Source organism: Cupressus sempervirens, chromosome 9 (assembly GCF_028749045.1).
Source record: "Cupressus sempervirens isolate cs-2001-9-10 chromosome 9, ASM2874904v1, whole genome shotgun sequence".
In the NCBI taxonomy this organism is placed as follows: domain Eukaryota; kingdom Viridiplantae; phylum Streptophyta; class Pinopsida; order Cupressales; family Cupressaceae; genus Cupressus; species Cupressus sempervirens.
This window is the reverse complement of record NC_143126.1, coordinates 577,448,385-577,472,935: the sequence shown is the minus strand read 5'-3', so window position 1 is coordinate 577,472,935 and position 24,551 is coordinate 577,448,385. Positions and strand designations below refer to the sequence as shown.

The window sequence follows — 24,551 nt, the reverse complement described above, 5'->3', positions numbered from 1 at the left end:
GAAGTTCCTTGCCAAAGTGCCGGTGATATCCTTCAACTGAGATGTCCCTGCCAACGATGCCTTTCCAATTTCCGCCTAAGCTTCCCCCAATTTTCTTTTTTCCTCCGCCGACAGTTTTCCTTGCCTCCGCATAATTGTTAGAACCTCCTCTTCATCCGTGCCGACGGTGATCAAGTTTACTCCAGACTTTGGGCACTTGGCATCTTCATGGTCGTCGGGTCCGCACCATCTGCATAATAATTTTGGTGTGTTTGCCGCTGTACAATCCCGTGCAAAATGACCCCACAAATTACATGCTCGACATTGAACAATCGGCCGTCCATTTGCATCATACTGGATCCGGTTTCTGCTCGTATTGGTATTGTTATTTTTGTTATCATTCTGTCCACGCCGATTATTCCTGTATCCTTTGGATGTAGCACCGACGGTATTCGTGTTTCCGCTACTACCCAACGGGGAAGCCTCCTGTGTGAGAAGCACCTATGGAGATCCTCTTGTCTTCATGTTAAAGGGGCACTCTTTTGTCGAATGGCCCATAATCTGACAAATGTCACAAAATTGGTTCTTTGGACATGATCCTTTAGTATGACCGTCGGTCTTAAACTCCGTGCACCACAGTGCACTGCCTTTTGGCTCCTTGTGCATGTTTTTAAACTCCTTCATCATGCGAACCATATCCTTCTGTAGGGCACAAACCTTCTTGTTGCTACCTTCGTCGTCACTGCTATCATCTCCGGCAAGCTTGTCATCATCAGAATCAGAGGAGCTAGTTTTCTTTTTCTTTGTCTTCTGCTCACTTTCAAGGTCCAATGCTCTGTTATACACGTCCACATATGACGACGGTGGCACAATTTTCATTTTCCTCCACAACTTCGAGTGTAGACTGTCCACGAACCATCTTTTTTGCAATCCGTCCTCCAGCTTGCTTTCCATTTTGTTTATTAAGTCTTTTAATCTCCTAGCGTAGACGCGAACAGTTTCGTGCTTCCCCTGTTTCGTATTGAAAATCTCTGCTACGATTTCATTATCATCTCGCAAGAGTTTAAATTTCGCCAGGAACTCCCTTTTAATGTTATCCCAGCTATTTAGCTTTTGTGGATCTGTATTCGAAAACCAATCAATCGCAACACCCCGTAGGGTTGCCGAAAATTGCCTGCAAATTTGTTGGCATCTGTGATTCCATTTGCCCGCCAGATCGTCTCACATGTCTTACACTGTCGGATGGGGTCAGCTGTACCATCGCACTCAAACTTCAGCAGCTTTTCTTTGGGTCCCGCCATCACAACTGAATTTGGTAGAGAGGCGTTATTGGGTCCTGCAACACTGGCGCTGTTTACTCTCACACTGGAGGTCTGCACTCCCACATCGGCGGTCTACACTCCCATACCGGTAGTCTAAACTCCCACACTGGTGGTCTGCACTCCCACACCAAAGGTGTTGACAGCTGTGAACCTTGGTGAAGAAGAAGGGGCTTCTGAAGTTGTTTCCCGCAGAAGTCTATCCCGGACTAAGAGGTCACTCCACGCTCGTGCTCCCTCGGGACTACGAGCCGTGCGAGTTGGTTGTCTTCCGTCTGAATTTTCTTCCGTCGGCGAACACAAATTCAAGAACTCCTCTCGTGCTTCTTCCACCAATTCCACCTATTGCCGAGTCTCCTCCAACAATTCCTCCGCGCTTCAGTTTCCGTCGGCAATCTTCTGGAATCTCCTCCGACGATCTGCCTGCTGTGCTAGAATTAAATTATCTTGAGCTGCGCGGATCTCATCTTTATCCTTCACCGTGTTCTTATTTTTATTCAACAAATTCGGCATTTAATTTCCATCCGCCTGCCTGCGTACCAGGTCCATCGGGCAACGGCGCCAAATGTTTACCATACTGGTAAAGAAATCAACACATATAGACAATGGAACAAAATAGCAGAATTATATTCGCATATGCCAAACATACATTATGCTTGATAAGATTCCTGATAGAAGATGCTTTACAATGATCCCAGACAGGATATAAATATTATCCGCCGAACCTTCTCGAAGGAGTCCATCAGCAACAAACATTATGTCCGCTACAAACTAATTACCCGTCGGCTACAAAATACAAAACACTGATGACAATCATTTCGTCGGCTACAGAAACACCGCCGGAACCATCCAGTCGGCTGACACAAACCAGGCCGAGTTATCAATAGGATGCACATGAGGTTCTTAACTTCTTAGCTCGAAAGAATGATAAACTATGGGATAAGAAGAGCAAACTCAAAGAGGAGAATGCACATCTCCTAGGGATCATTGAGGAACTGAAGAAGTCTTCTTCAAGTACTAAATATGTTTCAGATACTTGTACTAAGAAGATAAAAAGAGAGGCACAAGTTGTAAATGAATGGTGGCCAGCATTGAATCACAAGGTTATCAAGTCATTCATGATATTTACAAGGTGTTGAGGAAGGAAAAGGAAGTTGCTGCTCAATTAAGTGATATTCAGGGGGCAATTAGACGACAATTATTGTTTTTGGATAGGGACATTGGTGCTTGGAAGAGTATGATGAAGCTTGATTTGGATGGTTTATGTGATTATGAAGTCATCTCATCTGTTGAGATGTATCATGATTACAAGCATCTGATGAACAAGGAACAAGTCCTGCAACAGCGTACGAAGGATGCAAAGGCAGCAATAGTGAAGATTGGTGAGTAGGAACACATGATCAGTGAATGCTACAAGAAGCTACCATGTGGAGTTATCACTGAGAATGATGAACTCAAGAAAGAAGAGGATATTCTCATAGGGTTCACTGAAGCAATTCGCTTACAGCTTGAAGTGGATGATTTCAATCTTAGTATAATGAATACGTTTGCAAGTTGGAAGTGTTCACTAGACAAACTAGAAAGCAAAAAGGAAATTTCTAGCACAGAAATTTCAGAGGTTGTCGAGTACACTGGTGAGCCCGATGTCAACGTTGTGCGTAACTCACTACAAAAATTTGCGAAGATTGTTAAGACTCTGTGAGCATTTCAATTTTTCATATGCTTTAAGTAGAAAAGTAGGAAAGTCACATGTAAAGAGCAAATATGTTGTAAGTACAGGATAACATGTACCTGTATAATTAGCTCATGTAGTTAAGTTGCAATCGCATTAGGCATGCAACTTTGAATAAAGTCAAAGTAGTTAGTTAGAGATAAGTTGGGGTGGTTGAGGTTGTTCCACTTTTTCCTCCACCTTTCTCTCTTCGTTTTTCCTATATAAAGGAGAGAGCTCATTGTAAATAATCATCTTTCTCTTTATAGGAGAAGGTTGGGCTTGTGACTAGAAGGCTTTGTATTTCTTGTTGCAAATCTTTGAAGTGAATAAAGAAGCAAGCTTTTCCTAAACTGTGTTATAATACTTGGAATTAATCTTTGTCTCTTACGTTGCATTGACCGATTCATCTTTGTTACTTCTTTCTTTGAGAAACATTTGAGTATTTGATGTTGTTCTTGAAAGACTTTGAGCTTCCATAAACAAGATTGATATAGTTTGGTTGCAATGTCCTCCACTTAGCCAGTTTGGATATATGTTGTCGTTAGCCCGTTCTTTTCATGGTCCTGAGGGCTAACTAGGACTTCAAAAGGGATCCTAAGGTTATTTGGCCTAGTCAAATCTAATTACAGGCCAAATGGAGTTCGTTTGTTGGGTTTTGGGGAGGACTTACTACTTTTAGTAAGCCAACAGGGGATGCAGTGCCTTCATTTTTGGGTGGCAAGATGAGATTTTGTCAAGCTCTTTCCAATGAGCTATTATATGTGGAGATTCCGAGTTTGTTTGGTATATTATTTTAATGTTTGAAGTCATAATGATAAAGTGACTATTAAAATTAAATATTATAATGTTTCATAAAGTCACTTTATAAAAAATCAAGTCCCCCCTTTTAAAATACATACATGGGCATTCGTAAAAGGGAAAAAGTAACATTAAAACTCATGCATTATCCCAAATTGGCAAGAGGGAAGCATAGAACTAGTGAGGAAGGGTTAGAAGAAAGAGGATAGCTCTCATTTGGGTATGCTGAATATTATTTGAAATTGGACGTATTTGCGGAGATTATTTCTTCGGGCCTGGAGGACGCAAACCCTCTACCCTTTCAATCTTGACACCATTGAAAGATATGGTCTTGAGATTCAACATTGTAACAGCAAGTTCCTATAGCGCGGTACTGTAGCAATCCAAATCACTGTAGCACGGTACTGTAGCAGCGAATTACTGTAGTAGTCCGAATCACTGTAGCGCGGTACTGTAGCAACAAGTTACTGTAGCAGTCCGGATCACTGTAGCTGCAAGTTACTGTAGCAATTTCAGAACTATTAACACTATTGTAGCCGCAATGGGTATGGACCATCATTGAACTCTATAGTTGATATAATGTGTTGAGTTTAATAAGAAGATATGATTGTTATGGTAGTTGTAATTTTCTGATAATCTAAAACAAGAAATAAATGAATGGTCATTGTTATTAGTTGCATATGGTTCTATGTTGCCTCCTATTTGCATCTCATATGAAACACAAACAATCTTGAGAAACCATTAATCAACATCAAGCTGAGAACTATAAGAAATTTAGTTGCAAGCCAACTGTTTGACAAAATTATAGGAAGAAATAGACATTAAAATAACAGAACAAGGCAGACTATTACATTGGTAGTGTTGAAGTATAGCATCAGTCAAAGTGATATACTCATTACATTGAGTATTTGTATTCATGGTTTATATGAACATTGTTTTACGTCTCATATTATTGATAAGTGTATATATGTATATATATAGATGTCTATGAATTCATAAATTACTTAACTAATTGGGCTCTCATGATCAGAAGAGACTATTGTGTTATAAAGTTCTTGAATGTAATTGTTTCACCACCACGTCTCTACGGGACATGACTTTGTTGTAGCCTCTGTCAAATTGATTTTATCAGAGCTACCTCATTGATGATAAATTATCCTTAAGATAAGTATCTTTTATATATATATATTATGCATTATGTGATATAATATATATTACATATATTATATTACATATATGGTTAATACATTAATATTATATATATGTTTAAAGGTGAGTTATACATATAGTTATTTATTAACTAAATGGTGATTAACTATAGAGACATGTCTCTTCATGTCTTTTGAAGAGACATGTCTACTCTCATATTTATATGAGATCCAAATCTGCATTTGGACATCATCAATTACAATGGCCATGATTATACATTTGCAGAAACGACCTAAGTTACTTAAACATGGTATCAGAGCCCAACTGTAAATGTATAAGCATCCCATTATTTTATATTATCGCTAATAATGGAAAATCAATCTTATAAATTTATTCTTGAAGTACATATCGTACTGAGTCAAATTGGCTTGTACAGAAACAATCAAACAACTTAGTCATGACATCTTGACCGAACCTTCATTAACAAAACAGAAACATGCGATTTTCTTTGTCAATGAGCAGAAGAAAACTTGAAAGCAAATCTAGTTTGAATTGGGCACCCAAAATCCCAATTTCCATACATCCTCTCTTTATAATCTCACTGGCCTATTCAAGCATGAAGATCAAATGATCTATGGTCTCTAATTGCACGCATTCCATGATGAAATTTCTCAGAGATTTCATACTGAATTCGTAGCCTGAATATTTTTCTTTAGCGGGCTACTGCAGATTGTAGAAGAAAGAAAGAAAAATAAATCGTTTATGATGTTTTACATTCCTAAGTATTAAAACACATGTTTTGAATGTCACATTGAAGATGGAACACGAGCAATCCAAACCGCCAACATGTAGAAGAAGCAGTGAACAAGAAAAGTAAATTCTTCTACGTAGAACATCAATCCCAGACCTATAACATTAATAAAATTGGTAAAGTCCACAAATAAAGAAAGTTTTTGTTCCATATTTGGAAGATAATTTGACAACACAAACAACCGCGAATTCCGATCTTATAAATTGATTCTAGCTATTTATTGGGCATTAATAAAATGTCAATACGGATCTGCTGAACGAAGCTATTCAAATCTGACTATGCAGCATCGTATGAGGAAACAAGACATGAGAAGAATTTGTAGGAAGACAAACCCTTGAATGAAAAGAAACCCATTAATAAAGACATTTCTCGATGGCCTCGATCACACATATCTGACCATGTCACTAGAAAACTAGTAATAAGGACAATCCCGCTAGTAACAAAACATAGCTATCACCTACCATTACAGAGATGCCATTGAAGGTGCGACTAGTGTAGAGATCAGATCTTCTATCCCAACCCCTGTACATGACTTGATCCGAGCCTTAGCATTCACGGTAAATTGCGAATCACATCTCACAATACCAACAATAGCATTGGCCCAAGTCGACTGAGACAACATTCAAGCTTCCATTACATTGTGATTCACAGAAGAGAGTCTCATAATAATTATACTCTACACAAAAGATGAGAAACACATTGTCACTGATTGGTGACATGGATGCCACTAGAACATAAAATATTTCTAAGTGCGAAGTTAGGAAGTAAAGCATGTAAGCATAAGAGTGTTGACGAGCAAGATTTTGAGAAAAATGAGTAAAAGGGACTCCATCCTGAAATATATGAAAAGAAAGAAAACTTGTATTTAAGGGGAGTATAAAGGGAGTACACACATGCCCTAGTTTGTAGGTCAAGCATGTGTAAAGATCGAATCGATACTTAATGGACATATATATAAACAAGGAAAGAACCACTTCAGAATATGCAAGCAAATTGCTTCATTCTTGAATGAAGTGAATAGCTTACATAACCTAATCACGAAAGAGGTAAGTCAGAGGTAAGTATTGTTTTCAATTTCTAATATGTGAAACATTAGACATCTTACATATTTTTAGAATGAAACATTTAAGGATATAGATAAATATTTATTGTTATTTAAATAAAAAAATTTAAAAAATGAAAATATTTTCCATTGTTAGAGATTAATAAACTTTATTATTGGAAAATAATTTCATAGAACACCTTATCTAATTTAAGCAGTCTTATGAGAAATTTTTTTATTGTTTATGTCTTTGAATATATTTGAAATTAAAATTGTATATATTTTCTATTATGAATTTATAATTACACTTTGATATTTGTAAGTGAAACTTTTAATGTAAGATGAAGGGTAAGTATTAATTTTCATCAATTTTGAGTAATTTACTTGGGAAATAGTATAATTGCATTGATTTATTTATTTTCCCAAAATATTTGAATTACTCTTGGGTTAAATTATCATCTAATAATAGGTTGAAATTCAAATATTTTGAAATTATATACTTATTACCCTTATAGTGAAATTTGGAATAATTACTCCATTATCACTTTGATTTCAAAGAAGTATTTATTATCCGTGCATGAAATTAAAGTGATATTATATTGTTATATCCTTACATGAATTAAGGAAATAATGTGGCATTATAATATTGATTGTTCACTAATCTCCTCTAGTTACCTTTGAAGTGAATTTTATTTTGTCAAAAGGTTTTGAAAAAGTATTTTTATTTACTTGAAAAGATGCTTTTAATAATCTATTTGAATGGAATATATGTATGTATGTTCAAAGTATAGATTTTATCTATATTTTATTAGAAAGAGCTTATTTTGAGAATTATATTAGTGTCTCCCTTACTTGCATTTCAATATATACTATAAGAGTTATGTGCCTTGGTCTTTTCCTCTAAGAATATTATTACAGGAAAAAGAGGGAAATTGAGAATCAGAGGGAGGGGGAGAAGACTGAGAATGTTATTTAGTTAATCTTCAGTGATCTCAGTCTTATTGATTAAGAGATAGTAAAACAATGTTGAGATAAGTTTCTCTAGTAATCAATAAATTTGCCACTGTCAAGAGGACCATGATTCATACATTGTAATCATGTGATTTTAATGGGCATACCCCCTATGTACATCATGAGAAACTAATGACTTCTAAATAATGTCACTTGTATTTATAGAAGTTACTGTAATGAAACGTCAATGAAGTTTTTTAAGAATTCAACCGTCTACGAGTCTCTCCTTGATGAATGAAACTTGACATATGAGTTGTAGAGTCATTTATGTGGCACAATCATACTTAATCAAGAGATTGGCGTATCATGGACAAGTTTGATAAAGTGGAAGGACATGTTCTCCTCCACTATTAAACTAAATAAATGTTTGGACGAAAAGAGCAAGTTGAAATTTATAAAGGAGTTGACATATTTGATACAAAATTGTTCGAACAATATTATAAGAATGTGTGAAAATTTTACATTGTGGGGGGGAATAATAGTCAATGTTCCATTCCCACTCGAACCTTATTTAAAGGGAAGATGTTTCATTCAAATATCTACTCATTGTATTCTCTATATGTAATGTAAAAATTCATTTGCCTTGATCCTTTTTTTTTATGGTTGAGGAAATTCTTGTAGGAAAAGAAGCTTGGTACTTTACACATGCTACCAAATATTGTGCAGACAAGAATTCGTTAGTCATCTGATGATCAGGATAAAGTGAGGATCTTGAAGTGAACATCTTTAATGATTGAGCCTATGAGCATCCTTCTACATTAACAGGGAGTATGAGACTTCTTCAAAGGCAATGTAGGAACTTAGAAGATTGATACTTAGAGGGAGTCTAGAAATACATGTGGGTGACTACATGATGTTGATGGGCCTACTCCTATGTATATCATAACGGAGTGATTAGTTCGACAGGCATCCTTGGGTAAAGAGAGTTTCTAAGGAAGTAACTAGAGGACCTGACTTCCCAGGATTGATGTTCAAAGGAAAAAATTTTGAGATACAATCCTTTGTGGATGATATCTTCTCTTTGAGGAGAAATTCTAAGAGAAATTCTCTATAATACACTCTCCTCTATGAGAGAGAAGTATGAGGTGAAAAACTTTGTACCACCCTCTGACTGGGTTCATGGTGGTTACTATTTCTCATATGATATGTAAGGAAAGGTGACGATCTTTCATTAACATATATAAACCAAAGGTAACCATTATAAGATGACGATCTTATAAATGGTAGACCTGTTATCATGGTTCTTCGGGTCGGATTTTGTTGAACACCGTGATAATGAACAAACAGAAGGTAATCTTTGTATGATGATGATCTTGCAAATGATAGGCCTGTTATCATGAAAATTCTAGGTATTGTTTCGAACAATTAGAGATCGTTAATAATGAATGCATTATGATTACTCTAGATATTGTTCCAGATAATTAGAGATCATAATATATGTTATGATAGTGTTTATAACATTATGATTGTAGTTATTTGACAAGTCACTATTTCAGAGTGTTAAACTCAAATAATATGTTGTGTATAGATATCCTTGATACTGATATTTTATAAATAAATAAAAATTTGTCACTTCTCCCTTGATAAGAGGGAGTGTTGAAGTATAGCATCAGTCAAAGTGATATACTCATTACATTGAGTATTTGTGTTCATGGTTTATATGAACATTGTTTTACGTCTCATATAATTGATAATTGTATATATGTATATATATAGACATCTATGTATTCATTAATTACTCAACTAATTGGGCTCTTATGATCAAAAGAGACTATTGTGTTATGAAGTTCTTGAATGTAATTGTTTCACCACCACCTGTCTCTATGGGACATGACTTTGTTGTAGCCTTTGTCGGATTGATTTTATCAGAGCTACCTTATGGATGATAAATTATCCTTAAGATAAGTATCTCATATATATAATATATATTATATATGTAATATAATATATATTATATATATTATGCATTATATATTATTATATAATAATATAATAATATTATATTATATTACATATAAGGTTAATATATTAATATTATATATATGTTTAAAGGTGAGTTATACATATAGTTATTTATTAACTAAATGATGATTAACTATAGAGACATGTCTCTTCATGTCTCTTCAAGAGACATGTCTCCTCTCATATTTATATGAGATCCAAATCTGCATTTGGATATCATCAATTACAATGGCCATGATTATACATTTGCAGAAATGATCTTAGTTACTTTACCAGGTAGTGGCTGCAAGTACTAGGATTTATAGACTTTGAGATTTACTTCTTCATAGATTATTCAATATCTGAATTGTTGGGCAAAGACTTTGAGCTTTGTTGGTTGTTTGTCCTTTTGTTTCAAAGAAATCGCTTGTAGGAGATTTTGGGTTCTTGTTGTCAATCACACAAGTTATAACTATTGTCTTAAGGTTGTTCTTACATCAACCCTTAAGCCATTGATATTACCATAGCAATAGATTCCTTTTCTTAAATTGCAAATAGTTGTTGCTAGTATAAGCTCATTCTTGAAAGAAGAGGAATTGATCCCGTGAACCACCCATTTGTTAATTCTAGTCAAGTCTCTGTTGTAGCTACCTACGGTAAGAAGGGAGCCTCCCCTATTGCTGAGAAGAGAGACTTGTCTCACTACACCATTGCCTAAAGTTCATATTTTGTAAGTTGTGGTTACAGTGGCTTATAAAATATTTAGCCATAAAATGCATAGACCTTAGTTTGGTCTTTTCCATAGTGATCTAAGTCTATTATAACTTGATTGTGAGGTGTAAACAGATGTTGATCTCAATTTGTAATGTGAGAAGTATATTATTGATGAAATCGTGGAATTTTGTCATGTCCCCTTTCTAGAGTGGATTTCAGAGACGATAGAGTTGGCCTATCATTAGAGTCTCGTAGGCTAGCAGTGGTGTTTAGGGACTCAGTCAGGATACACAATGTTCGGATCTGAAGTTTTAGACAATGGGAGAGCAGTTGAGAGCAGTTCTTTAATTGTAGGAGGAGTTTCCTACATTTTAGGAGATGAAGATGGATTACATTCTTGAGTCTCTACAAGATCATTCTATGGTTTCAATTTCGAGAGATTCGGAGACATTCCTATTTTTTAGGAGTATCCCTAATTTTGAGGGATGAGATTGTCAGTTATTTTAGATTATTTGGCATCAGTCAGAGGAGGTGACGAGTTCAATTTCACCTTGTAGAGGTGTTTTGGCTATCAGTTCGCTATTTGGAAAATATTTTAATATGTTTAAATATTCTCCTAAGTTAGCATTTTAATAATTTAAATAAGGCTAAGTTATAGCCATTTTGGAGTAATAAGGGGTTTTTTGGTGTCATCTGGGTGAATATCCCTTGGTGTAATAGCTCGTTGGAAAGGTCTTGAACTTGAATATTTCTCTTTTGACTCAGAGCATTTTGGTGAACGGATTTCTTTCTATTGGGAAAAGGTAATTTTCTGGATACTTGACCACTTTAAAAATGAGAAATATATTATTTTATAACCCAACACCACATGGGGACACTTTTAGGGTTCGAGCTAAGTTTGGTGGGTTATAAGGAGATAAAGACAAAGTTCGAAGGCATTATTGACATATTACATCTTGGATTTGTGTTTTGGGCTCTGATTGAGCTTTCAGCATTTGGGATGCTAACCCCACTTGCTTTGCATGTTTGGGACGTAGCCCCCAAAACAGTGGTCTGGATTCTTGCAGTCAGAAGCATCTTGTAGATTGTGCATTGTTTCTTCTAGGGAATGCAATACTGAATCAAAGTTTTAGCTGGGGTTTGGGTATTTTACCCACGTGTGCACACTTTGTAGCTGTACGGCCACACCTAGCCGCCATCTACTTTTCCACGTACAGCATTTGAGAGCTAGATTTTGTCTGTAGCTTCCTTCTGGGCTCATATTTCACCTTCACGCCTTCAGGTTGGCTTTATTCTTGGTTGTAATCATCTGGATATTATTGTAAATCTTCATCTAGTTATATATTAGGCGTATATTCAAAAAAATCTGCTTGAAGCGACTTTGCTTTAAATGTGTTTGGAATACATTCTCAAAACTAGTTCATGTTATTGTACTTCTGTTATTACTTATCAAAAAATCATCAAAAATATAAAACAATCAAACCTTTATGCAACTTTTGTCTAGCTCTACAAGTAAATTTTAATAAACAGGGAAAACAAATTTAAAAATATAAAATTACAGCAAATCAGCGGAAGAGATCCATCGGGGATCTTTCAAATTTTTAATCACTTTGGAATAAATGAACTTTAAGCAATGGAGTGTACTCATTCTCACTTATCTTTGTGAATATCACCTATTGCAAAATTCTTATAATCTATTGCCCTATTTGTATAATGAAGTTCGTTGTGTTGGGGATTATGTTATTTGAATGATGTTTCAAGCTATAGTTTTTGATACCATATTTGGGCATTGTTGATGACGACTTTATGGAGTCACTTGTTGACTTTTGGGATCCTCATGCTCTTTGGGAGTACACAAGAGAGGTATATGAAGACCATCATTCTTCACCATCTCTCGGTGCTCCTCTTTCCAACTCCAATGTGCCTCTTAATACTTCAAAGTAGATAACACGCGATTGTAATCCTTTGTAGGAGATTGAAGCTACTTGAAAGGTTCATGATTTTTCAGCTGAGATAATACATTCATCTCCTATTGGTGATTCTACTAGTGAGTCATTGCAAGAGATATCTATTTGTCTTCCTAATTGAGATTCCAATTCACCAAATATTGGTGCTTTATTTGTGGACGGGGGTTTCTCTTCTCTTCGATGACAGATTAATCATAGTTGGAGTTAGAGATAATTCCTCACCTTCTTTGGAGATGAGTATTCTTTATTCTTCTCCTTCACTAGTTTGTCACATTACATGGTTCAGCTTGATGATGTGATGGATTCCTCAAGCTTGGAGATACACATTCAATCTTCAGAGATACATATTTGGACCTTCTTCCTCGTTTCATTTGGATATAGATTGGTTCCCAACATCATCATCATACTTCATTTGGATTCCACTTCCTAGTTCTTATCTAGAATGGGAAACATTCTTGCATTTATTCTTGGTCTATCCTCTTCCTAAGGGGAGACATTGCTTGTAGGCATTGGATTATCTTTTATAAGTAGACGTCATCAACATTACAGCCTCTTCATTAAGGGGGGTGAGGCGGTAGCACCATATGTCCTTATTTCCTTCCTATGGAAGGATAATTGATTGTATATACATGATGTATGTAGTTCTTGGGGATCTTAAGTCCTCCATCCATGCATCTTGTGTGTTTTCATCTCTTTTGGAGGAGAGTTTGTCCTATAAGGTTTCTCCCTTTCTCTACTTTATTAGAGATTGCATTTATTACATATTGTACATGGGTACCCAACATGACCCGGTAGCCAAGACCCATCTTGCATAGTGAGTTTAAGTGCATTTCTCTAAGTTGCACTTAAGGGGGGAGTTGGTGTTATTAAATATTTACTAATTATACTTTTCTTAAGCTTACTTAGGATAAAACTTTGCATAATATATTGCATATGGGATGCCTAGGAGTTTCCACCTATATTAGCACATGATGAGAAGAACTTCTACTTTAGGTGGTGATAGTGGTAATCTATTGAATTTCTAGGATTTGCTGCAAATGTACTAAGCACTGCCATAATATTTGGTATGTATTTTTCAAATGGCAGCCATCTCTCTAATATAGGATGAAGTATGGATAGACATGTCCCTTCAATAGTATTAATTAATATAATGACAAATAAATATCTCATGTATTTAATATATATATATATATCTCACACATATATATATAATATGCATATTTGCACTATAGTTTATCCAACTAAAGCTAACAAAAATTAACACTCCCCCTTAGCTAGGGAGGATAAACAAGATTCATACACAATATGAATAACATATTACCTCAACATAAAAGTGGTTTCTGGAATGTCAACTCATTTGACTTCTCAATTTATTGAATGCCAACTCATTTGACTTTCTAGTTTCTTGAATATCAACTCATTTGACATTTGAATGAAGTTATTGTAAGATTCACCTTACAATAACTTCTACAAATACAAGTGATAATCATTTGGAAGTCGTCACTTCCTCATGATGTACACAAGGGATAGGCCCATATAGTTATGAACAATATTCATAAATTGCAGTCACTCTTAACTGTTTACAATTTATTGATCATTGGAGAATCCTTCTCAACATGATCTACTCCCTTTGAGTCAATACGTCTGAGATCACTGAAGTTTGACAAAACCATATCCTCTATCTGCTCCTTCTCTTTCAAGGTTGCATCTAATGAAATGTCAAGCTCCCTCTAAATCTCAATCTTCCTCTGAGTCATAAATCAATCTTTCTCTTTTCCTTGATACTTATGTGTATTGGGTTAGTGCCTGAGGCTTAACTTCCTCTAATCTTTCGTCTATGTTTTATATGCCTGGCTTACTTGCTAATACTTTGTTGCCCAAGCCACTTTTAGGTATGATAGGATTTATCTTAACAAGTACATATCTTACCTTCTTGTGAAGCCCGTGTTGCCTATTAAATGTAGACTTTGTGCTATCCTTATACATCATGTCATTTCGTTGGTATCCCCTTTGTTTTTCTTACAATGAACACTTCAATGTTTCTTTTTGTCTCGGGAACATAGCCAGGGAAGGGTTTTGATGCAAACTTCTGATCTCAATTGCTTTCAAAAATTTCTTGTTCATGCCACGACGGAGTTACACAATCAATTGTGTTTTCTCAATTACTTTTGAAAATTCCTCCGACAATTCTATTCTGTGTATATCCACTATCTCCGCATGTCTGGGATTATGTAGAATCGAAGAGTGCTCCTCACTATTGATGATGCCTGAGATTAAGAAATGGACCACTATTCAATGTTTTGCTTAGGGTGGAGGAGTAGACGCCCTTACATTAAGGAATGAATTCCTATGGCAAGAAATACATTTTGGTTTAGTCTGTATTTGCATGTCATATCTTAATGGGCCATGACGTTTTGAGCGTACATTGTTTTCTTTGAGACTTCCACTCAACACCACTTAAATCTCATATTTAATTTTTAACACATGATTCTAAACTCTTATTATTTGGTCAATTAATTGTGCGTGTGATGGTACTGCAATCCTTGATTGTTGAGGAATAATTATCAAACTAGTCGATGGTGCTTTTCTTCAATCCACTAGTCGTAATGTATTCAAAACTTCCTTTCGCTTCAAAACGCTACTCATTTCCATGTATTTGTATTGCACTAGCCGTTCTTAGGACTTCTCGAATCTTTCTTATCATCCAACCTGTCATTTCCACTAGGTGTAGCGATTACAAAAGGTATACTGCAAGGATTAAATGAACTCGATAAGCATGATTTCCGAAAGGACAATAATAGTAAAAGGACACTCCAAATGGGTTTCGTGTAGAAGCAAATCATATGTTATGTTCAAGTAATTGGCAATTGATCTATAATACTAGGCACCCCATTGTTGGGCTATCAAATGTGAGGATATCTATTCAAGACTTCGAATCACATCATTCACAGGAGATAAACGACGCCTACTTCCTTATAATCAGTATCTCCTTTCAGTCTATCACGTATCACTGCTACATGTATCAATTATTCTGTATGCATCTTCAAGAGAGGTCAGTGGTGTTTTACTCTTACCTATATATTTAGATACCAGTCTCTAATATTGCTGCTGGTGTAGATTCATAGTAACGATCATTATGAACCCTTTCATACATTTACAGTAGGCTCTGATACCATGTTGAATTTCTAGGATCTGCTGCAAATGTACTAAGCACTGCCATAATATTAGGTATGTACTTTCCAAATGGCAGCCATCTCTAATATAGGATGAAGTATGGATAGACATGAAGGGACATGTCTATTGATTAGTATTTAATTAATATAATGACAAATAAATATCTCATGTATATATATATATATATATATATCTCACACATATGTATATATGCATATTTGCACTATAGTTTATCCAACTAAAGCTACCAAACATTAACATAATCACATTCCACTTTATGTGTGAGATTTAATGAACATATCACATTATCATCCTCCACATCTTGCACATACTTCATTGCATAATGGAGGATAATCCACCTTTGGTGGACATGTGTTCCACTCTACGTAGGTGATAACTTATCTTCTCCTTATCGCAGTCACTTATTGCCTTGTCTTTATACATTTTGATTATGTCTGTTAGCAATAATATCATTCTTGCATCTTAATGCAATTGTCTTGTGGAAGTTATCTTGGTTTTTCATTTGATCCTGGGGGTGTTGTAGAGTCACCTAAAACTCTAACAAACTTTAATCTAAAACAAAAAGGAAAGGTCCCTCAAGGAGTAGACTAGCATTATTAAGTTCTTTCACTCGCACTTTTAACCATATTTTATATCTTTCTAGAGAATTAATTTGTCACTACATATGATATTTGTAAAGCATTTTATCTTATTAAAAAACCCAATACTAGCAAAGCATCTTTTCACCGTAGTGAGAGCTCTATTCTTATCTGATTGGTTCTTGTTACAAATGTAAATGGCGGAATACTTGAATGAATTAATCAGAGATCAAAATGATCTATATATACAAAGAGGGGAGTCGAATAGAATAGAAACATTCTATTCTAGACTACACCTAAATATTAGAAACATTCTAATATTTACAGAGATATAATAAGATATAATAATGAGCATTAAAAAGAAACATGAAGGTTATTTTAATACCCCCCCTTAATGCTCAATCTATTTACTACACCAATAGATCCCCTGAATTTAACAAACTTGTCAGGACCAAGGGGTTTAGTGAAAATATTTGTTGATTGCTCTGAGGTAGGAACATAGCGTAACTGAATAGATCCATCTTCTACTAATTGTCGGATGTAATGGAAATGAAGCTCTATGTGCTTGGTTCGTTCATGAAACACTGGGTTCTTGGCAAGTTTGAGTACGCCCTAATTGTCTGAAAACAAAGAAGTCGAACCTGCTTGAGGAATATGCATATCTGCAAGCATCTGCCAGAGCCAAATTGCTTCACAAGCTGCCTTGACAGCTCCTCTATATTCTGCTTCTGTAGAGGAGAGTGCATGTGCTTGTTGCTTCTTACTGGTCCAAGTAACTACTGCAGATCCGATACTAAACACATAGCCAGAAGTAGATTTCCTATCATCAACTGAGCCGGCCCAATCGGAATCAGTGAATCCACTGAGCTGAGGAGTAGTACTCCTTGTGTAAAGAAGACCATAATCTAAAGTACCATGTACATAGCGTATCACACGTTTCACTGCAATCCAATGATCAGCCTTGGGGTTTGTCATGAACCGTGAGATGTAGCTGACTGCAAAACTGAGATCAGGTCTAGTAGTAGTAAGATAGATGAGACTACCTACTAGCTGCCTGAAGGGTGTTTCATCTACAGGAGGAGAAACAGATTGTGTGGACAATTTCAGACCAGTCTCCATTGGAGTGGAGGCAGATTTGCAATCCTGCATTCGAAACCTATCAAGCAAACTTCTGGCATACTTGGACTGAGACAAAAAAATACTATTGTCAGTCTACCAAACCTCAATACCTAAACAATAATGAAGCAATCCGAGATCTGTCATATCAAAAGTTCTGCATAGATCCTGTTTGATTTCTGAAATCAAATGTTCTGAATTTCCAGTAATGATCAAATCATCCACATAGACAACAAGAAAAAGAATATCATTACCAGAGTGTTTAATATATAGATTACTGTCTGACGGACTACGCTGAAATCCTTGAGCAACCAAGTAATGATCAATCTTTATGTACCAAGCCCTAGGGGCCTGTTTAAGACCATAGAGGGCCTTCTGGAGTCTACATACTTTGTGTTCTAAACCGGCAACCTTAAAACCTGGGGGCTGCATCATGTAGACTTCTTCCTGTAATTCACCATTGAGAAAGGCGCTCTTCACATCCATCTGATGAACTTTCCAACCATATTGAGCTGCAATTGCAAGAAGAATGTGAATAGTGCTCATCTTGGCTGTCGGTGCAAATGTCTCCTCATAATCAATGCCTTCGCGCTGGGTGAATGCTCGAGCAACAAGTCTAGCTTTGTATTTGTCCAAGGTACCATCTGCATGGTACTTGACCTTATAGACCCATTTACAGCTAATGGGTTTCTTCCCAGGAGGGAGATCTGAAAGAACCCAAGTGTGGTTCTTTTGAAGACTCTGAAGCTCAGAATCCATTGCTTGTTCCCATTCTGGAATTCCTTTGGCCTCTGCATATATCTGGGGCTCAGGGATACTATGGATGTTGGCCATAAGAGCTATATTAACTGTGTTGTGCTGAAGGCTCTTATTTCTGGAGGTTCTACCCTCAATGAGTTCATCAGGATGAAGATCACTAATCGTTTGAGCCCACCATTTTGGCCGAAGAGTCGAGGAGCCAATATCAGATGCTGACGGAATAGCTGGATGAGAAGCAGGAGCAGGAGTTGTATTATCTGGAAGTGACTGAGGTGGTGTATCAGTAGCATCAGATGACTCATATAAAATAGAAGGACCCAAGTCAGAGATTGCTGAAGACTGAATCTCGGAATGTGGTGGGGAGTCAGAGAGCGGAAATGGTCCAAATTCCTCATCAAACACAACATCACGACTGAAGATTAAACAATCAGTATTTACATCAATCAGTCTGTAGGCCTTATGTGTGTGACTGTATCCTGTAAACATAAGTTTCTGGCTTTTGGAATCCAACTTAGTGCGTTTGGCATTAGGAATCCATACATATGCCAGAGAGCCAAAAACTTTCAAATGGTTGATCCTAGGTTTGCGACCAGACCAGGCTCCTCGGGAGTCTTATGATTAACTGCAAGGGTGGGTGACTGGTTAAGAAGGTAGACAGCTGTGGATACTGCTTCTGCCCAATATTTTCTGGGAACATTTCTATATTCTAGCATAGTCCTAGCCATTTCTGTGATGGTACGGTTTTGACGCTCTACAACACCATTTTGCTGAGGGGTGTGAGGTGTGGTGAACTGACGTCTAATGCCATGAGTAGTACAAAAGGCAGAGAAAGCAGAAGAACAGAATTCCCCCCCATTATCGGTCCTAAGAGTACGGATGGAGGAACCAGACTCTTTTTCTACTAGAGCTTTAAACTGCTGAAATACAAGAAAGGCATCTGATTTTTGCTTAAGAAAATATACCCACATTTTGCGACTAAAATCATCCACAAAGAGTAAAAAATACCTATTCCCAATAATAGAAGGAGTATTCATAGGACCACATACATCAGCATGGACTAGCTGGAGTACTCTGTATGCCCGCCATGATTCACCATTCTTAAATGGTGTCCTATGTTGCTTCCCTGCTTGGCAAGCTCCGCAAACGCGATGGTTCTAGGTCTGAATATTAGGTAGGCCATGGACTAAATTATCTCGAGCAAGTTGTGCTAGATATTGAATGTTCAGATGACCGTATCGCTGATGCTAGAGACTGCTGAGAGCGGATGATTCGGCGATGAAGGCATGCTCAAGGGAATCGCCTGAATCTACAAGCCTATAAATACCATGATCCTCAAGACCGAAAGCAAGGGTAGTGCGGGAAACACGATCAATAATCGAACACTTATTTCCACTGAAAACGACATCCAACTGAGGAGAGTGCTTCATAATCTGACTAACAGACAGAAGATTATGTTTCATGCCAGGAACATAACATACATTGAGAAACATGAGTTTTCTTCCTCCAAACTGAATTTGAACATTGCCCTTGCCGACAATATTGTATTCTTCACCGCCTCCAAAGATTACTGAGTTAGAATAGGGAGTGAATTCAACAAACCAATCACGCCTATGAGTGAAATGTCGGGAGGCACCAGAATCGATGTACCAAGCAGAAGATTTCACATGATTTGCAGGTATGCTGGCCATAAAGGCATGGTAGATAGATTCTTTCTGCTCTGAGTGTTGGGCAGCATTGGCGTGCTGTTTAATTGAGTCCAACTTTTGATGCTGCTGATACAGATGCTTATAATATGTGAATATTTCAAATGGCACAAACTTCGAGGTGAGAAAATGAAAGACCCAGAAAAATTGGAGAAGTAACCAGAAAAGAGCTCGAAAAACCCAGAAATAAAATGTTGTCGAAATTCAGATCCGCTGGCTCGAAAATTGAGGCACAAAAAACGAGGCACCCACAAAAATTTGATGAAGACCCATTTGAAATTTCAAAAAACCCACCAAGAATATGTGCTCAGAAAATTTTTCCGAAGTCAAAAACTAGGGTTTCGAGTAGAATAACAGTCGGCGGCCAAAAAGGTCAAAAAGGCAGAAAAAAGATGTTTGCAGGTGAAAAAAACAACAAAACCCAGCAGCTGAAACGCGAGCAGAATATCCAACAAGGATAGACAGACCCGTTTTTGAAAAAAACAACCAAAAAATCCCACTTTTTAAGATCTGGATGTGAACAGATTTGAAAAAACAACCTCCAGATTTGAAAAAACGACCTTCAGATTTGTGACTTACAGACTAAGCTACGGGTTTCCAAGAACGCCAGTAGCTGAAGACACAATTTTTCAATCGATTTGCACAGAGGGTTTAAACCCTAGCTCTGATACCATGTTACAAATGTAAATGGCGGAATACTTGAATGAATTAATCAGAGATCAAACTGATCTATATATACAAAGAGGGGAGTCGAATAGAATAGAAACATTCTATTCTAGACTACACCTAAATATTAGAAACATTCTAATATTTACAGAGATATAATAAGATATAATAGTGAGCATTAAAAAGAAACATGAAGGTTATTTTAATAGTTCTGAAGGTGATCTAAAACTTGACAATATGATCCCACCCTATTGAAGATGCCATGCCCTGCAGTAAGATGCTTGACCAGTTCCATTCTTTCCAGATGTACCCAAAAATAGGAAACCCTCTAAGTCAAACAGCAAATGTTCCAAACACAAGATCTAGACGATGCAGCCATGTCCAGTCATTACTACCTTCAAGAATCTCATGAATAATGTTATGCCTAGCATAAATAATTTTTTAAAGCTTATTTCCAGCAATAGCTTTAAACCCCACTTAACTTCAAGGATAGTACTCTATATTTATAATCTACAGTTTTTTAAGGCCCAATCTTTAAGACACTTGGATTGACCAAAAAATTCCCCAGCGATTGCAAGCATTTTCTTATTGGCCTTACCATTTTACCATAAAATCCCTTAGCAACTTGTATAGAAGTGTAACTTAGTGGCTGAGAATCCTAAAAGAGCTTCCAAGAAGAGTGGTAACTAGCAAGTAATGTAAGAAGAAAGACATTCTGACACTCTTCAAAATACTAACCATGAAAAAGAGACAAATTTGCAACTCACAAAGATTTTATTAATTTTGTCAATAACCCACTGCAACAAACAGAGAATACACAGGTATCTAACAGTTTTGTGAAGATCAACTCAGCCCAACTCTAATAACCAGTTTGCAGGGAAAGAAAACAAACCAAAATCTAAGAACTTATGAAAGACAATCTTAGACATTGAATGTAAACAATAAATTTCCAATATGGATAAAAGAAGTCCACTTATGTCTTTTCCAAAACCAGGAACAAGTATTATGACCAAACTGAAATTCACTTCTCTAGGATTGGTCTAGAAGAGCAAACCTTTTACAGAAGGGCCAAGACGAGTCTCTTAAGAAGTAATTCCAGAGGGCAGCTATCTCTCAAGAATAATTATAGAGAGAGGATTCCAGAGGACAACCTTGTCTCATAGATCCATGTAAAAACAAAGTTTCAGTATGCTCACTATTAACTTTGATTCAAGCAGAGCATCCAGACGTATATTAAATGACACCTGCCACTCTCCAAATAGACTCCGCTAAACCCAAAAATGGAGATAGACAAATTAAATTGCCATTTGATTCTATAATAAGCCTTTTCAAAGTCGACAAAGACCATGCAAATAATTTTCCTTATATTTCTAGCCCAAGGCATACCTTCCCAGCTAGTAACAAGGTTATCCAAAATGAATCTGCATTCAGCAAATGTAGTCAAGGTTGCAGTTGCAATCTTTGGAAGGCTTGAATTAACCATATCTTAGTCAATAGGAAAATCAACCTTAGTTTCTGGTAGATGATACAAGTACACCAGTACAGCAATTTTTTCCCTAGGGTACGGTATTCTGGGTACAGGGTGCCTGTTTGTGTGTTTACAACAAAAATATATATATATTTAAGAAAATATTCAGAATTGCAAATCTAAATACATCTGGTAGTATGATAATTCATCACTGATCAATGCCAAGTGCCTAAATGGTAGTGCCAAAGATAAATTAAATACCAAATGATACTTCGGGATTTCACTATTATATCATATGCCATATAATATTGGTTGCCCTTCAAAATGCCAAAGTTAGAAAAGAGAGTTAAGGGAGAAAAATGATATTTCAATTGAGGGGAATGCTTTTAGGGACGTTTTAGGGTCTTTGGATGCAAACAAAAAAAATTACAAAGTCTTTTTTTATTGGTTATTTATTGGTGCTCAGCAGCTTTGAGAACTCATGGGTACCTCCAGTTGGGTGTACCCTCAAGTGCACCAATACCCAGACACACCAGGTTCAGGTGCAGGGTAGGTCATCCAGTAACATAAAAAACAAATTCTGTAGCAAAGACAATAATAGAGAATGGAAATAGAAAAGCGCCTTAAAGCCAGGTCTACTTTTGAAATTCTGTCAAAAATGAATTTATTTATGTCAGAAAAGAATCAGCTGCAAGCAGTACAATTGACTATGAATGACATGATAAAGGAAGAATAGCTCAATTTCAAAATTTGCACTTACGTTTCAGCTTCACCACTAGGCATGATAGCACGGCCTGAAGACAGACCTGTCCCAACTACTAGAAATTCTTCATTCCCAACCCTCAATAGCTGCATGCATCTTACACTTTCACCAGCTTCAAATCTATATGATGACAGAAGTGAACCACTTAGAGGATCAACACAGCAGATATCTGAAACAGGATTAGAAACATTCTCCTGACACTCTGTCCGCATCACCAGCAAAGTCTTGCTCTCAGGATGGTATAGAATTCTTCTTGGTGTGCTCCCTAGAAGATGCTTTTGTACATTCAATCTTTTTGTATTTACCATTTCCACCTGAATTTCAATAAAATTGTTAAAACAGATAAATTCTTGTATACCCCAATCCAGTAGAAATAGAAAGTCATTCTTAGGCATTCAAAGATAGACAAAACACAAAAACTTTTAAAGCAGACATATAGTATCCACAGAAAATAGATATCTAGTACATCGTATGCTTTATCCATCATAAAGATGTTGACTCTTCAGAAAATCTCAGTATTAGAGGAATATTCTCTACTTATGATTGACCGCATAGAATACTACAAATATTCTGCTCATACATGCAACTATGTGAAACAAATACAACTTGTTGCAAGCACTCAATAGAGACTAATATAAGCTCCTTATGAGATAACACACTACAAATCACCCACAGAAAACCAAGAGTCGCTGTTTAGAAAACTAATCATTTAGAAACCACAGCCACGGTAGAAGCCACCTATGAAAGACCAAGACACAATTTTAAATACCCATTAGATGTCATGATGGGGATTTGAACATTGGCATCAACAACGAGAACCCAACACTTCAACCAATTGAACTCAAACCCTTGGACTTTCTTGTCAAAGTTACAAAAGGGTATTAGCACAAGTCAAAATCTTCCAAAGGAGGGACTAATTGACATAAATTTAAAATTATAAGTGAACCTGAATTGCCTTTGAAATCAAATCCAAAAGAATAAAATAATTAGACTGAAAATAAACTATAAAGACAATAAATGTTACTGCACTTGAACACATCAATACTTAATATCAGTTTCTTCTCGACTGGCTGTTAAAACAGTTTTCTAAGTTGAACTTGATAAAATTTGAACATCAAATCTTCATTTTAGTGGTGGGTAGAAATATTTTTCAGATTTCTTCATCTATTGTTTATAAGTTTGTTTTGAATACTCTCATTTCCAAGGCGTTTCTATTCTCAAAAAGAGTGATCCATAAGGTAGTTTCGACAATACCGATGTAGTGCAATAGTATAAGCTCTCTTATTTGTTTGGAATATTTACATGGGATATGTGTTCCAAGATACATCTGCTATCATTGGACAAGATGCAGGATTGTGAAGAAAATCTAACCTCACTCTGACACCACTGTCATTTATCATCCAATTGGAAAACAGTACAGAGAAAAATATAAGGCCAGAACCTTAAGTATGTTAATAATTGGTAACAGATACAAGTAGAAGAGTCAAATGCAATAGCGAAAAATAGATTAATTTTCCCTTTAAACTTACTGAATGCAACCAATCTTTCTCAAATTGAATATTAACAGACATAGCCAACTGTAAGACAGGATTGATGTCAGAATATTAGTCAGTACTAAGATTCTTACTGTTTATTTGTCTTCTATTTTATGACTTACACCAGGGGTATCAGGAAACTGCAATATTGAGAGATGACACCCAAACAGGGTCAATGTTTGACCTATAAATATGAATATTAACATATTATATAATAAGTATGCCAGTTTGGCAACAATCAGCCAAATCAGAATATTAAGTATGAAACTTCATATAATAAAAGTCAAATTAATGCACACCAAACATCAAAGTAGGAAAGTAGG

At 36.2% G+C, this 24,551-nt stretch overlaps 1 protein-coding gene across 1 annotated transcript in view; it reads right to left on the bottom strand.

Annotated features, from left to right (window-relative positions):
• LOC149539972 (Cleavage and polyadenylation specificity factor (CPSF) A subunit protein) overlaps window positions 1-24,551 on the bottom strand; it is a 205,679-nt gene that overhangs the window by 113,023 nt on the left and 68,105 nt on the right. The window contains exon 8 of the mRNA XM_089801190.1: window positions 22,691-23,007. Within this exon, the coding sequence (XP_089657316.1) occupies window positions 22,691-23,007 (317 nt within the window). The remainder of the gene's footprint in view (window positions 1-22,690; window positions 23,008-24,551) is intronic.